The sequence below is a fragment of the Saccopteryx bilineata genome, chromosome 3 (genome assembly GCF_036850765.1).
Source record: "Saccopteryx bilineata isolate mSacBil1 chromosome 3, mSacBil1_pri_phased_curated, whole genome shotgun sequence".
NCBI lineage: Eukaryota > Metazoa > Chordata > Mammalia > Chiroptera > Emballonuridae > Saccopteryx > Saccopteryx bilineata.
Window position 1 is genome coordinate 295956604 of NC_089492.1, and position 13084 is coordinate 295969687.

The window sequence follows — 13084 nt, forward strand, 5'->3', positions numbered from 1 at the left end:
AAAGGCACTGTTGACTGAGACACTGACCCCGCGGGGGACCTGGGCGAAGGGTCCCGAGAGTGCTCAGCACAACCATCTCTGCAACTATTCTCAAAACCTAAACTTCTTCCAAAATAAAAGCGTATTGTATAAAGAATTGAGTTCCCATCTTGCCGTGTCGCTATTAGGTGGCTGAGGGGTGGGAGCCTCCGCCCTGAGACCTCGATCACTACCCACCTAGCTTCCCCACTTCCACCGGGAAGGCAGCGGGCTCGGGCTCAGGCTGGACCCTGCTGTTTCCCTCCCCTCGGGCCTCTTTCTTCCCAGTTGCTCCAGCACCTGCTGCCCCTTGGCCCCAAGTCTGAGCTCATCCCTCACCACATCGTTCTGGAATCCCTGTTGTCTCATCCTTTCCCCAAGGGACCCCCTCCCCCGTGTCTTGTTCCCAGGACCTCCCTCACCCAACAAGTGTGTCTGACCTGTCAATGGGGCATTGATGGGCAGCTGGGTGGGGTCCAGGCAGGGGATCTATAGACAGATGACTTCATCCTCTACGGGAGGTCTGGACCGCAAGTCTGAGGGGGGCGGGACCTGGAGTCTGAACCCCCGGGTCCGAGGTAGGAGGGGCCGGTGGTCTGGGTTTGAAGGAGGAGACACTGAGATCCTGAGTCTGGGCCATTTGTCCCAACGCAGCTTGTTCTGGGAGTAAACACACGATGTCGCTCTGGCCTTAGTGGGGTAGAGGGGGGCGGTGCTATGGGCGGGGCTTAGGACCCTAGGTGGGGGCGGGGTCTCGCTCCTGGGTTGTCCTCCGCTGGCATGGGCTCTAAGTGCTGGACACTGACCACAGCGGGCAGCCGGAGGGTCAGGCAAGCCTTGGAGAAGGTGAGAGGTCTGGAGGTCGGAACCCAGGTCAGGAGGAGGCCAGGGCGAAGGGACCTGAGGTGGGCTACACCTGGAAGTGAAGCCAGGCCAGTGGTCAGAGTCCTGGGTCCCTCCGGAGAGCTGCAGCCGGACCTTAAGGTGGTCGAGTGGCTGAGTGTTAGGGACATCGTGTCTGGGGGTCCCCAGATGTGTGAGTTGTAGAGGTAACAGGAGAGATGGGACAGAGGGGCTGCCTGACTGTTGGATCCGAGGGAGGAGGGACAGGGGGTTCGGACTCCTGGGTCAGAGGGAGGAGGGACAGGGGGCCCAGACTCCTGGGTCTGAGGGCGGAGGGACCGGGGGCCTGTACTCCTGCATCTGAGGATGGCAGGTTGGTGGGCTCTTGGCATTTCCCATCGTGACTCAGTCTCCCTCTTCCCTGGACGCATCTGAGGAGTGGGGAACCAGTTATGAGTTGGAGTGAGGTCAAGCTCGAGATCACAGATGTCACTCACCCCCGCCCCCAGAGTCACCCGGTGGCCCAAGGCTGAAAGATGAACCAGATAACTCGAGACACCCCCATCTTGTTTCCAAAGCAAACAGACATGGGCCCTGGGGGGTGGATAAGCGGCCTCTATCTCCTAAAGCGCAAACAGGTGTTCTTTGCTCCCGGGGGGCCAGAGAGGGCAGGGCTGCAGACACTAGGGCTTGGGGGACACCTGGGTCCCAGATGGGAACAAGCTCTTGGGAGCGGTCTTTCCAAGCCTCTAAGAAGCCTGGGGTCTAAATCTTACAGCCCCGGACCCTCCTTACTCAGACCCAGGAGTCCCAGCCCCCAGCCCTGCCTCTCTCGGACCCCAGTCTGGTAGCCAGGCCCCTGAGGAGTCACCCTGTGTGCTCTGCTTGGCAGACATGCCCGGCAAACAGTCAGACGAGGAACAAGTGGAGGAGGGGCCCGCGGAGGACGGAGTGGACGGAGATGATGGAGATAACCAGAGCCTGGGGGGCCTCACAGCGGAGGAACTGCGGCAGGGCCAGGAGGCGGCCCTGGCCTTGGAGGACATGATGGCACTCAGCGCCCAGACCCTGGTCCAAGCTGAGGTGGACGAGCTGTACCAGCAAATGCGTCCCCTGGGCCAGGGCCGCTTCGGCCAGGTCCTGCTGGTCATCCACCGAGAGAAAGGTACCAGGCCTGGGGACACAGGTTGGGGGTGGGTGGGTGACTGCAGGGGCCAGCAGCGTGGGTCCAGGTGGAGGCCAGCCAAGGCTGCGGAGCCCGCAGACCCGAATCCCATTTTGTCTTCACCCCCCAAGCCGTGTGTGCTCCTGGAAAGTCCTCTCTGAACACATGTCAAGGCCGCAGTTGTGGGGACCATGGGGAGCAGAGAGGTCCCCCCTTGTGGCTTTCACACGTGGCCAGTTTAGTAATCACCGTGGGGCTGGCTCGGAGCCAGGCTGTGAGCCAGGCACCTAGCAAGGCTCAACACCCAGCCCACGGTGCACACACCCTCCGTCCTCCCCACAAAGCTAGGAGACTGTGGACGGAACACTGTCAGGCAGGACTGGCCTTCTGAGTTCCCCACCCTGGGTAGTGCTGGGAACCCAGATGGGAGCTTGTGAGCCCGCATTCGAGTTGGACCTCCTGGTGCTGCCACAACACAGGACCATGGACAGGGCGGCTGGAACATCAGAAATGTATTTTCTGGCCACCCCAAAGCCTGGAGGTCCAAGGTCAAGATGTAGGTGGGGTTGATTGCCTTTGAGGCCTCTGTCCTGGGTGTGTCACCGGCCATCTCCTCCCTGTGTTCTCACATGGTCATCCCTCTGTACATGTCCAGGTCCTGATGTCCTCAAAGTGGACCAGGGACCACCACCCTGTGATCTCATCTGACCTCTTTCAAGACCCATTTCCAAATACAATCACATCCTGCAGTATGGGGGAGGGGTCGCCATTCAGCCCAGAACAAGGAGAAAGGTCAACCCAGAACCAGGTCACCTCAGAACTCGGAAGCAGGAGCAAGGTCTGGACTCAGAGGCTGTAAAGGCGCCTCATCCACTGACGCTTCCTTCACGTACCCCTGAATGCCCTTGGGTGCTGCCATTGGGGTGGGCAGGGCAGGGAAGAACACAGATGGGATGGCCGTCAGTACAGATGGACCCAGCTCAGCAGAACAGAAAGTGCCACGCGCCCTGACTGATGCCAGCTGCCTTCAGCTGCTGCTGCTGCTGCTGCTGCTGCGTCCAGCAGGGGACAGAGTGGAGGGGTGGGTGGCAGTCAACATTTAAGGGGAGAGGGTGATCTGCCTTCGCTCCACACTGCCTCCCCGATCACACGGCCTCCCCGATGGGCGGGAGAGGCTGGGCCCCCACAGGGGGTGGCCGCAAAACTGCAAACACCAGAGTTCCCGTCTTCGGGGACTTCTCACATCCTAGGAGGTCTTTCCACACAGTGATGGAATTTCCTAAAAAGGCCTTCCTTGGATCCACTACCCAGAGCAAAGTGTCTTCCCCCGCTGCCATGGATCCGACCCAGTTCTTTGGCATGGGGTTGCTGGACCCAGGGGCCACACTAGGTCCCTGGAGGGTCTGAGTAGTCCAACTTTGGTGATATACATTCCTTCCTCCGCTCCGAGTCCGTGGGCTCAAACAGAGCAGAGCTACTGTTATTATGATTAGCGCTACCACCACCGTGTGTTTGGTGGCCAGGCTGTGCTTAGAGTGGGTTCGGGAGGGAGGTTTGTGCTTGGGGCCAGCAGGGGTAACCCTGGGTCCTCATTGTCTCCAACTCCTGTCCCTGCTGCCCCCAGGCACACCCTTGGCACTGAAACAGCTCCCAAAGGCCTCCACTTCCCTCCGTGGCTTCCTGTACGAGTTCTGTGTGGGCCTCTCTCTGGGCACGCACCCGGCCATCGTGGGCGCCTACGGCATTGGCATCGAGTCTGCCAATTCCTACAGCTTCCTGACAGAGCCCGTCCTGCATGGGGACCTCATTGCCCTCATTCAGCCCAAGGTGGGTGCACAGATCCTCCCTGGGGGCCCCACTGGGTCTCACAGAGACAGTCCTGAGCAAACCGGACTCAGGGTTACTCGCTGCTTGGGGTGGGGCCTCACCAGACCATGAAGCACACCCCCAGTTCCCACAGGCCTCTCATTGGGGTCTCCAGGGGGAGTCGCCTGTCCCATCTGGGGCCAACACCGCACCCTCTGAATTCACCTGCCCTCACGAGGTCACAGTAGAACCCATCACCCCTCACTGGTCTCCACAGGGTCACCCCAGGGCTCACACAGGGGCCACCCTGTTTTATTTATTTATTTATTTATTTATTTATTTATTTTTAAATTTTATTTTTTTACAGAGACAGAGAGAGAGTCAGAGAGAGGGACAGATAGGGACAGACAGGAATGGAGAGAGATGAGAAGCATCAATCATTAGTTTTTTGTTGCGAAACCTTAGTTGTTCATTAATTGCTTTCTCATATGTGCCTTGACCATGGGGCTTCAGCAGACCGAGTAACCCCTTGCTCAAGCCAGCAACTTTGGGTCCAAGCTAGTGAGCTTTTGCTCAAACCAGATGAGCCCGCGCTCAAGCTGGCGACCTCGGGGTCTCCACATCCCAGTCCGACGATCTATCCACTGCGCCACCGCCTGGTCAGGCCGGGCCACCCTGTTTGAGGCCCTTCCTTCTCCTGGGGGCTGGGGAGAAGCTGTGTCACCGGATCCCCTGGTTTGGGAGGGACAGTGACCCTGTGTTGTCCCCCCTGCAGGTGGGCCTGCCACAACCAGCTGCCCAGCGCTGTGCGGCCCAGCTGGCCTTGGCCCTGGAGTACATCCACTCCCACGGCCTGGTGTATCGCGATCTCAAGCCCGAGAACGTGTTGGTGTGTGACCCAGCCTGCCGGCGGGTCAAGCTCACTGACTTCGGCCACACGCGGCCCCGCGGGACGCTGCTCCGCCTGACTGGGCTGCCCATCCCCTACACGGCCCCAGAGCTGTGTGTGCCCCCGCCACTGCCTGAGGGCCTGCCCATCCAGCCAGCCCTGGATGCCTGGGCGCTGGGGGTCCTGCTCTTCTGCCTTCTCACGGGCTACTTCCCCTGGGACCAGCCCTTGGCCGAGTCCGACCCCTTCTATGAGGACTTCCTCATCTGGCGGGCCGAGGGTCAGCCCCAGGACCGGCCCCAGCCCTGGGTTGGCCTGACGCCCGTGGCCGATGCTCTCCTCTGGGGGCTGCTGGACCCCCACCCCCGAAAGAGGAGCCCGGTGAGCTCCGTCCACAGCTACCTGAAGCGACCCTGGAGGCAGCGGGAGGAGGAGGAGGCTGAAGAGGTGGATATGGGAGACAATAAGGCTGGAGAGTGAGGGCCTGGGCCCACGTTTGCCCCGGGGGTAGGGTGAAGCCAGGGAAAATCAACTTGGTCCTATATCCTGAGGTCTCCTGGGCTTTGTAGGGTGGCTCTTGGCTTCTCTTCTGCCTTTTTTGGTCGCGGCTTCATTGTTTTCCCTTTCTGTCCTCTCTGTCCCCCTTCCTTAGCGGGTGGGGTCTGTTGGGTCCCTATATGTCTGTGCCCACCAGTTTCCTACCCCAGGGCCTTTGCTGCCTCCTTTGCATGTGGTGCCATTGACTGGGCCCCTCACTTTGTGCAAACCTGACCCGCTTACCCCTCAGTCCTTCTGGGGCCGCTCCTCCCCACCCTGGGCAGCAACGCAGTGGGGGTGGGGCTGACCTGGAGTCTGTCCCCACCCGCCTCTCCTTTGCTACACGGATTCCCTTCCACCTTCACCACAGACTCTATGTGGTTACTCTGCGTCCTCCTGGGGCCTCCCGAGCTCCTTGGGTGTTGGGGCCCCTGACCTGTCCTGCTCTCTCTACTGTGTCCCGCGCGGCTGGGGCCGTCCTGGCTGTCGCCGGTGGGCAGGAAAGGCTTGTTGAATGAACGGACCCTGGTGGCTTTGCACACCTGGTCCTCTTTCCTCACCTGTCTCTCCTCTGCCCGGGTCTCTCTCACCCTGTGCCCTTCCCCTTCCGCCCACGTGCTGGCTGTTACCCTGTAGATAAAATGCTTTCTCCTCTGAGCCCGGTCACCTTCTGCAAATAAAGTCCATCTGGCTGGCACTTAGGTCTCCGCGTTGTCAAACTGTCGGCTTGGGAAAGAGAGGGATGTTGTGTGTGTGTGTGTGTGTGTGTGTGTGTGTGCGCGCGCGCGCGTGCACTGAAGACAGCATTGTGCAAGAGAGGGAGGAAGACAGGGACAGAGGAAGAGAAAGAGACAGACAGATGGAGACAGAGACAGAGAGAGATGAGGGGGCGGGTAGACAGGCAGGGAAAGGGAGAGACAAAGGGGCAGAGAGACAAAATGGCAGAAATGGCCCCGCAGGGTGACAGCGCCCGAGGCTGGCTCTGGGCCCACGTTTGTAGCCATCGCTGCTTGTCTTGGGGTCATCTGGGCCTCTTTCTGTGCGTCTGTCTGGGTGGGTGAGGGGAAGACGATTCAAGGGAGCTTGAGAGTGTCCGACTGTGGGAGGACATGTGCAGGAGCTGGTCAGAGTGTGTGTAATTTTTTCTGTGTGTGTGTGTGTGTGTGCCTATGTGTGTGCGTGTGCGGCAGGGGAAGAAGTCACCCAGGCTGGTGTGGCTGTCAGTCACCACCAGCTGGGCTGCTGCCCCTTCACACCTCCCCCTCTCCCCCTGGCCCCTTCCTGGCAGCCGCCCTGTTTGCAAACACTCTGTCTTCCTCTCCGTGCCCTCCTTGGCCGCCAGCCTAGTGCAAGGCTACAAACTAGAGCTGGATCAAGTGTCGTTCTGTCCCTGGCCCCGGCACACACACACACCCCAGTGCCCCTGCTATGGCCTACAGGAGCAGCGCTGTGTATGATGAAAGCGTATGCAGAATGACCCCAGGGGCCCTTTGAATTGAGGTGCCATTCAGAGAACTGGAGACACCGGCAGGCCCCTGTCCTGGACAATCCAGGTGAGGTTCGTGGAGGAGGGGGTATGGTAGAAGAGCATGATCAGGACCTCCTGCCGTCTTATCAGTGAATCTGAAATAGCCCTGGCAGCTAGGCCAAGAATGTGTCCCCAAAAAGCTGGAGGTGTGTGGAGAGGGCGGAGGCGGGTAATGGTGAGTGGAGATGAGCAGGGGTCAGGGGTGGCCACAGACGGTGTTAATTGGTGGCAGCAGCTGAGGATTAACTGGCAGGTGACAATCACCAGGGGCAAGGGAGGACAGAAATTCCCAGGAAGGGCCCTAGGGGGTGGGGCCATGCCAGTGAAACACTAGGTAATGGAGTGATGCCTAACACTAATCAGAATGCTTAGTGCCAACAAGATCCCTTCTCAAGTGGCTTCCAGGCAGGCACATCAGCTCACCCCTCAGAGCCACCCATGTCACTATCACTGTCACAGGTGGGCAGGGATGGCCCAGGGCCACCAAGGTGTCAGCCTGTGCTTACAGCATGGCAGAGCAGATGTGAGACTCACACCCAGGCCAGCTAGCTCCTGGGCAGGGCTCAGCTCTTAAACAGCAGAGCATCCTACCCTATTGTCATCAGCGGGTCAAGGGGCCCCACGCCGGGAACTGGCAGTGTGAGTACAAGTGTAGGAGGGTGTGTTACCATGAATGTGTATTCATGTGACAGTGTGAGTCTGCTGTAAGTGTATGAGTGTGTGAGCATGAGGGTGTGAATGTAAGAGTAGGCATGTGAGTAAGCATGTGTGTACGTGTGAGCATGCATATGACAGTATGAGTGTGAGTGTGAGGGAGTGTGGGAGTGAGCGTGAGACAGTGAGTGTACATCTTCATGTGAGAATGTGAGTGAATGTGTGTGTGTAAGTAAGCATGGGGATGGACAGAAGTGTGCATGTAACTCTGAGGAAGTGTGTACGGGTGGGTATACATGTGGAAGAGTGCAAGAGTCGTGTGAGTGTGTGTTCATGTGCTGGTGAGATGGCTGCACCTCCCTTGGAGGAGACTGGAGAGGGGGCAGGTTGAAAAAGACAGAAAACTGGGTCTGCAGCAGCCTTCAGACCCACCAAAGGGTCATCATCAAAAGACAGGCAACGGTGCTTGTTGGGGAGGGCGTGAACACCTTGGAATCCTCCCAGTGTCGGAGTGAAAGAAATGGGGCAGCTACTGTGGAAGTTTCTCTATGTGTGAGACACTGAACTACCATGTGGCCCAGCATTTCCGCTCTTGGCATCTGCCCACGAGAAATGAACACACATATCCACATTGCCTGACTGGGGGTGGTACAGTGGATAGAGCACCGACCTGGGATGTTGAGGTCCCAGGTCTAAAACACCGAGGTCACTCACTGGCTTGAGCGCAGGTCACTGGCTTGAGCAGAGCATGGGATCCGAGACAGAATCCTGTGGTTGCTGGCTTGAGCCCAGAGGTCACTGACTTAAAGCCCAAGGTTGCTGGCTTGGGCCCAAAGTCTCCGGCTCAAGGGAGGAGACATTGACTCTGCTGTAGCCCCCCCCCTTCCCCGGTCAAGGCATGTATGAAAAGCAATCAGTGAACAACTAAGGTACTGCAACAACAAACTGAAGCTTCTCTTCTCTCTCTTTTTTTTTTTTTTTTTTTTGGTATTTTTCTGAAGCTGGAAACGGGGAGAAACAGACAGACTCCCACATGCGCCCGACCCACCTGGCACGCCCACCAGGGGCGACGCTCTGCCCACCAGGGAGCGATGCTCTGCCCACCAGGGGGCGATGCTCTGCCCCTCCGGGGCATCGCTCTGCCGCAACCAGAGCCACTCCAGCGCCTGGGGCAGAGGCCAAGGAGCCATCCCCAGCGCCCGGGCCATCTTTGCTCCAATGGAGCCTTGGCTGCGGGAGGGGAAGAGAGACCATCTTTGCTCCAATGGAGCCTTGGCTGCGGGAGGGGAAGAGAGAGACAGAGAGGAAGGGGGGGCTGGAGAAGCAAATGGGCGCCTCTCCTATGTGCCCTGGCCGGGAATCGAACCCAGGTCCCCCGCACGCCAGGCCGACGCTCTACCGCTGAGCCAACCGGCCAGGGCCACTTCTCTTCTCTCTTTCTCCCCCTCACACACACTAAAAAGAAATGAAAATCTACATCCACATGAATATTCACAGGCAACGTTATTCACAGCAGCCCAAAACTGGCAACAACCCAAATGTCCGTCAATAAATGAATGGATACATACATATCAGGTGGTTCATCCATACAATGGAATATTAATCACATATATATATATTTATATATATATAAAAGAAGACCCAACACGTGCTGCATCACGATGAACCTTGAAAATATTCTTGAAGGGAGAGAAGCCGGTCACAAAAGATGAGTCACAAAAGACGATCCGTGACAAGATTCCACTTACATGAACTGTCCCGAATAGGCAAATCCATTGAGAAACATTAGTGACTGTCAGGGGCGGAGTCACTAGAGGGGGCAGATGGGGACTGACAGCTAATGAGTCCAGGTGTTCTCCTTGGTGATGGCGATGGTGGTGGAAAAGTTATGAGTATTGCACAATCCTCAGAATATACACTGCTCACAAAAATGAAGGAATCAGGGAATGGGCAGATAGTTTTCACTAGTGAAATCAGAGTCGGTTTTGCCTCTCATTTGCATAATTGCACAACTTTCTTTGATGTGTCCTTTGCTTTTCTGATGTTTCTGTTTAATAATAAAAAAACCCATCAAATTCTTCTTTTCTTTTTATTGCTTCCTCTTCACGTTGAAATGTCCCCTAATTTCTGTGAGCAGTATATTACAACTGTATACATAAAAAGGGTGAAATGGATGGCATGTAAATGTCACCTCAACTGGAGGCTGCTTTAAAAGAAAACAAACCAGGTATGTCCAAAGTTTTCCTGATCATGTTTTCTTCCTTCACCAAGCCTCTCATTGCCAATAAAAAGAAAAGAAGCCTGACCTGTGGTGGCGCAGTGAATAAAGCGTTGACCTGGAATGCTGAGGTTGCGGGTTCGAAATCCCAGCTTGCCTGGTCAAGGCACATATGGGAGTTGATACTTCCCACTCCTCCCCCCTTCTCTCTCTCTCTCTTTCTCCTCTCTCTAACATCAATAAATCAAATCATTGCCTGGCCTGTGGTGGCACCATGGATAGTGTCGACCCAGAATGCTGAGGTCACCAGTTTGAAACCCTGGGCTTGCCTGGTCAAGGCACAGATGAGAAGCAAGCAGAGAACAACCAAAGTGAAGCGACTATGAGTTGATACTTCTCACCTCCCCACCTCCTGCCACTATAAAATCAATCAATAAAAAAAAATCTTTAAAAAAAGAAGAGGACGGCCCTGGCCGGTTGGCTCAGTGGTAGAGCGTTGGCCTGGCGTGCGGGGGACTTGGGTTTGATTCCCAGCCAGGGCACACAGGAGAGGCGCCCATGTGCTTCTCCACCCCCCCTTCCTCTCTGTCTCTCTTTTCCCCTCCCGCAGCTGAGGCTCGATTGGAGCAAGGGTGGCCTGGGCGCTGGGGATGGCTCCTTGGCCTCTGCCCCAGGCGCTGGAGTGGCTCTGGTCGTGGCAGAGCGACGCCCTGGAGGGCAGAGCATTGCCCCCTGGTGGGCAGAGCCTCGCCCCTGGTGGGTGTGCCGGGTAGATCCCGGTCAGGTCGGGCGCATGCGGGAGTCTGTCTGGTTGTCTCTCCCCCTTTCCAGCTTCAGAAAAATACAAATAATAATAATAATAATAATAATAATAAATGAATAAATAAATTAAAAAAAAAAAGTAGAGGAAAGCCCTGCCTTCCTAATAGCTCTGAACTCAGGACCCATTCACCAGGAACTAGCCCTTCAACCCAGCACCAGCTCAGGAAAGGAAGGAAGGAAGGAAGAAAGAAAGAAAGAAAGAAAGAGAGAAAGGGAGAAAGAGAAAGAAGAGAAAGGAAGGAAGGAAGGGAGGAAGGGAAGGAGGGAGGGAGGGAGGGAGGGAGGGAAGGAGAGAGAGAGAGAAAGAGAGGGAGAAAGAAAGAAAGGAAAGGAAAGGAAGGGAAGAGAAGGGAAGGGAAGGGGAAAGGGAAAGGGAAAGGGAAAGGGAAAGGGAAAGGGAAAGGGAAAGGGAAAGGGAAAGGGAAAGGGAAAGGGAAAGGGAAAGGGAAAGGGAAAGGGGAAGGGAAGGAAAAGAAAGGAAATTTGGTCTGGATGCAAACCCAGCTCTGCCTTATTTCCAAACCTTCTCATGTAGCCTCCCCCCAAACAAACACATCCAGGATGGTGCTTGTCAAGGGACTTCTGGGCTTCCCCCAGCTGGTGGACACCACACTGGCACCGAGGACCAGCTAAAAAATTTGTGGGTGCCCAGTGCAAAGTGAAAATGTGAAGTTTCTTATTTAAAACACACACTCACAATAGGAAAAAAGCTTTCTCCTCCCCTGTCTCTGTCTCCGTCCCCAACTCAGTCTCTCTGCCTGTCTCTCTAATTGTTACTGAGTGTGGCTCTCGCTGGCAGACCCTCAAGGGGGTGGGGGACTCGAGACCCCTGCCTGAGTGCAGAAGGCCAGGAATCGGGCCACCAGAGCCCACTGGGAAGCTGGACTTCGCACGCCTCCTTGTCCCATTGGCTTCGATGACAAACACACAATCAAAAATCCAAGGAGACACCAGGGACCTCGACTGCAGCAGCGCATGAATCCTGCCATGAGTGGCACACGCAGCCGCAGCCCACTTACAGGGGAAGTGTTTCTGGCCTTGGGAGGCCTCTGCAAACCATGGAAGGAGAAAGGGGAGGGAGAGAAAGAGAGAGAGAGAGGAGAGAGAGTTCACTGTGAATGTTTCTCTGCATCTGTCCAGAGCGCTAGGCCTCTGCAGCTACTGTTCTCAGCTTGTAGCAAGCTGGCGCGCAAGGCAACGGGCTCAGCTGTCCCGTGGGAGGTGCCCGGGGTCAGGTCCAGCAAGAGGTGGGGGCTGGCCATGCATCCTGCCTGGCCTCGGGCCCTAGGGCCAGATGTTTGGGCTTAGCCGCCTGGCCAAACAGGGATAGTGTGACCAGATAAGTAAGCACTCGCTTCTTTAGGGCTGGCAGAGGTGGCAGGGGGTGGAGGGACCTTGGCCCAGAGTCCCCGACAGCCCCCCCGCAACCCTGGATCGTGGACAGCAACCAGGAGTATGAACCCCCAGCTGGGTCCCCTAGGTTGACTCGGAGCCAGAGTCCCCCTGCCCTGCTCTAGCAATGGGAGAGAGAGGAGACCCTTTGCTCCCTAGCTGGAGCACCGTCCTCCGGGCCCCCGAGGACCCAGGAGGGCAAAGGGAAGGCAGGCCAAAGACGTCCATTCAGCCCTTACCGGGTCAGGAGTTATTTAAGTCTCCAGGGTTAACGAGGCCTCGGGAACAGGGATATGCTTTTTGGCCTGTTGGCAGGAGTGGCAGATGGTCCATCTATCTGGACCCCCATATATTATTCCCTCCCCCCCCGGGGTGAGTAACTGGACCCCGCTGGCCTTTGCAAGACCGCAGGGGCGCCAGCTGCCTGACCTTCCAAGACCTTTGAGCCGGGCTCAGACTGGAGATCAGAGAAAGAGGGGACAGGCTCCTTCCTGCCTGAGGCTACAGGAGCCCAGATCAGAGATGGGGTCGCCCAAGCCAGTCCGCTGAGGTACAGAGAAGGGGGAAGGGGCTCACCCAGAGAGGGGCCGTCCCACAAATCTAAACCCTGGAACCCAAGGCCAAAGTCAAAGGAAATCTGCATTGCGTTATTCTGGGGCCGGGGTTCCCAGTTTCCTCCTGAAATGGGGGTTAAGTCTGTCCATCCCTCGAAGGGCCGTAGGGACCACGGGAGGTATGAAGAGCTCACACTGCATCAGGCGGAGAGCAGTCTGGCCAGGAAGAGTGTTTGCGATCTATGCGGGTGAACGGAGCACACGCTACGTACACGCTGAGCCCTATCCTTCCCTGCACAATTACTTCAGGAGGCCAGGACAAGTACAGCTCCATCGTGCGGGGTGGGGGCGGGGAGACAAGGGACTGAAGTTCAGAGGAAGTAAAGGGACTGCCCGAGTCCCACAGCCGGGACAAGGCCTTGAACCTAGGAACGTTGGACTTGGGCACAAACTATTTTGCGAGCAATTGCTCCAGGGTCAGATCGGCCTGGGTGATCCGAGCTGTCAGATGAGGATGGATATGGCAAAACAATCACACGATGAGCATGTATCCAAGAGCCAGCCCTGTGCTAAGTGCTTCTTGGGGCAGGCATGTGGACGCCTCCATTCCTCATCAGAGTCAAGCCAAGGTTATATCCCCTTGTATTGTCGGGGAGAC

General features: G+C 56.8%; 1 protein-coding gene across 2 annotated transcripts; it reads left to right on the plus strand.

The window, feature by feature from the left end:
- Positions 1 to 795: 795 nt before the first annotated feature.
- Positions 796 to 5955, plus strand: SBK2 (SH3 domain binding kinase family member 2). Of its 2 annotated transcripts, none has more exons than XM_066265224.1 (4): positions 796 to 864; positions 1754 to 2026; positions 3651 to 3853; positions 4608 to 5955. In XM_066265224.1, the coding sequence occupies exons 2-4, from the start codon at positions 1756 to 1758 to the stop codon at positions 5199 to 5201; spliced, it is 1068 nt and encodes a 355-aa protein (XP_066121321.1). In that variant the 5' UTR covers positions 796 to 864; positions 1754 to 1755; the 3' UTR covers positions 5202 to 5955. The 2 variants fall into 2 exon arrangements, with proteins under 2 accessions (XP_066121321.1, XP_066121322.1); XM_066265225.1 differs by lacking the exon at positions 796 to 864 and adding an exon at positions 908 to 1002.
- Positions 5956 to 13084: the final 7129 nt, after the last annotated feature.

What these genes read in the sequence shown, in the direction of transcription:
- SBK2 (XM_066265224.1), top strand. Translation starts at nt 1,756, where the DNA reads ATGCCCGGCAAACAGTCAGACGAGGAACAAGTGGAGGAGGGGCCCGCG. An exon ending in GGTCATCCACCGAGAGAAAG is followed by an intron (nt 2,027 to 3,650) that starts GTACCAGGCCTG and finishes TGCTGCCCCCAG; the next exon opens with GCACACCCTTGGCACTGAAA. An exon ending in TTGCCCTCATTCAGCCCAAG is followed by an intron (nt 3,854 to 4,607) that starts GTGGGTGCACAG and finishes TCCCCCCTGCAG; the next exon opens with GTGGGCCTGCCACAACCAGC.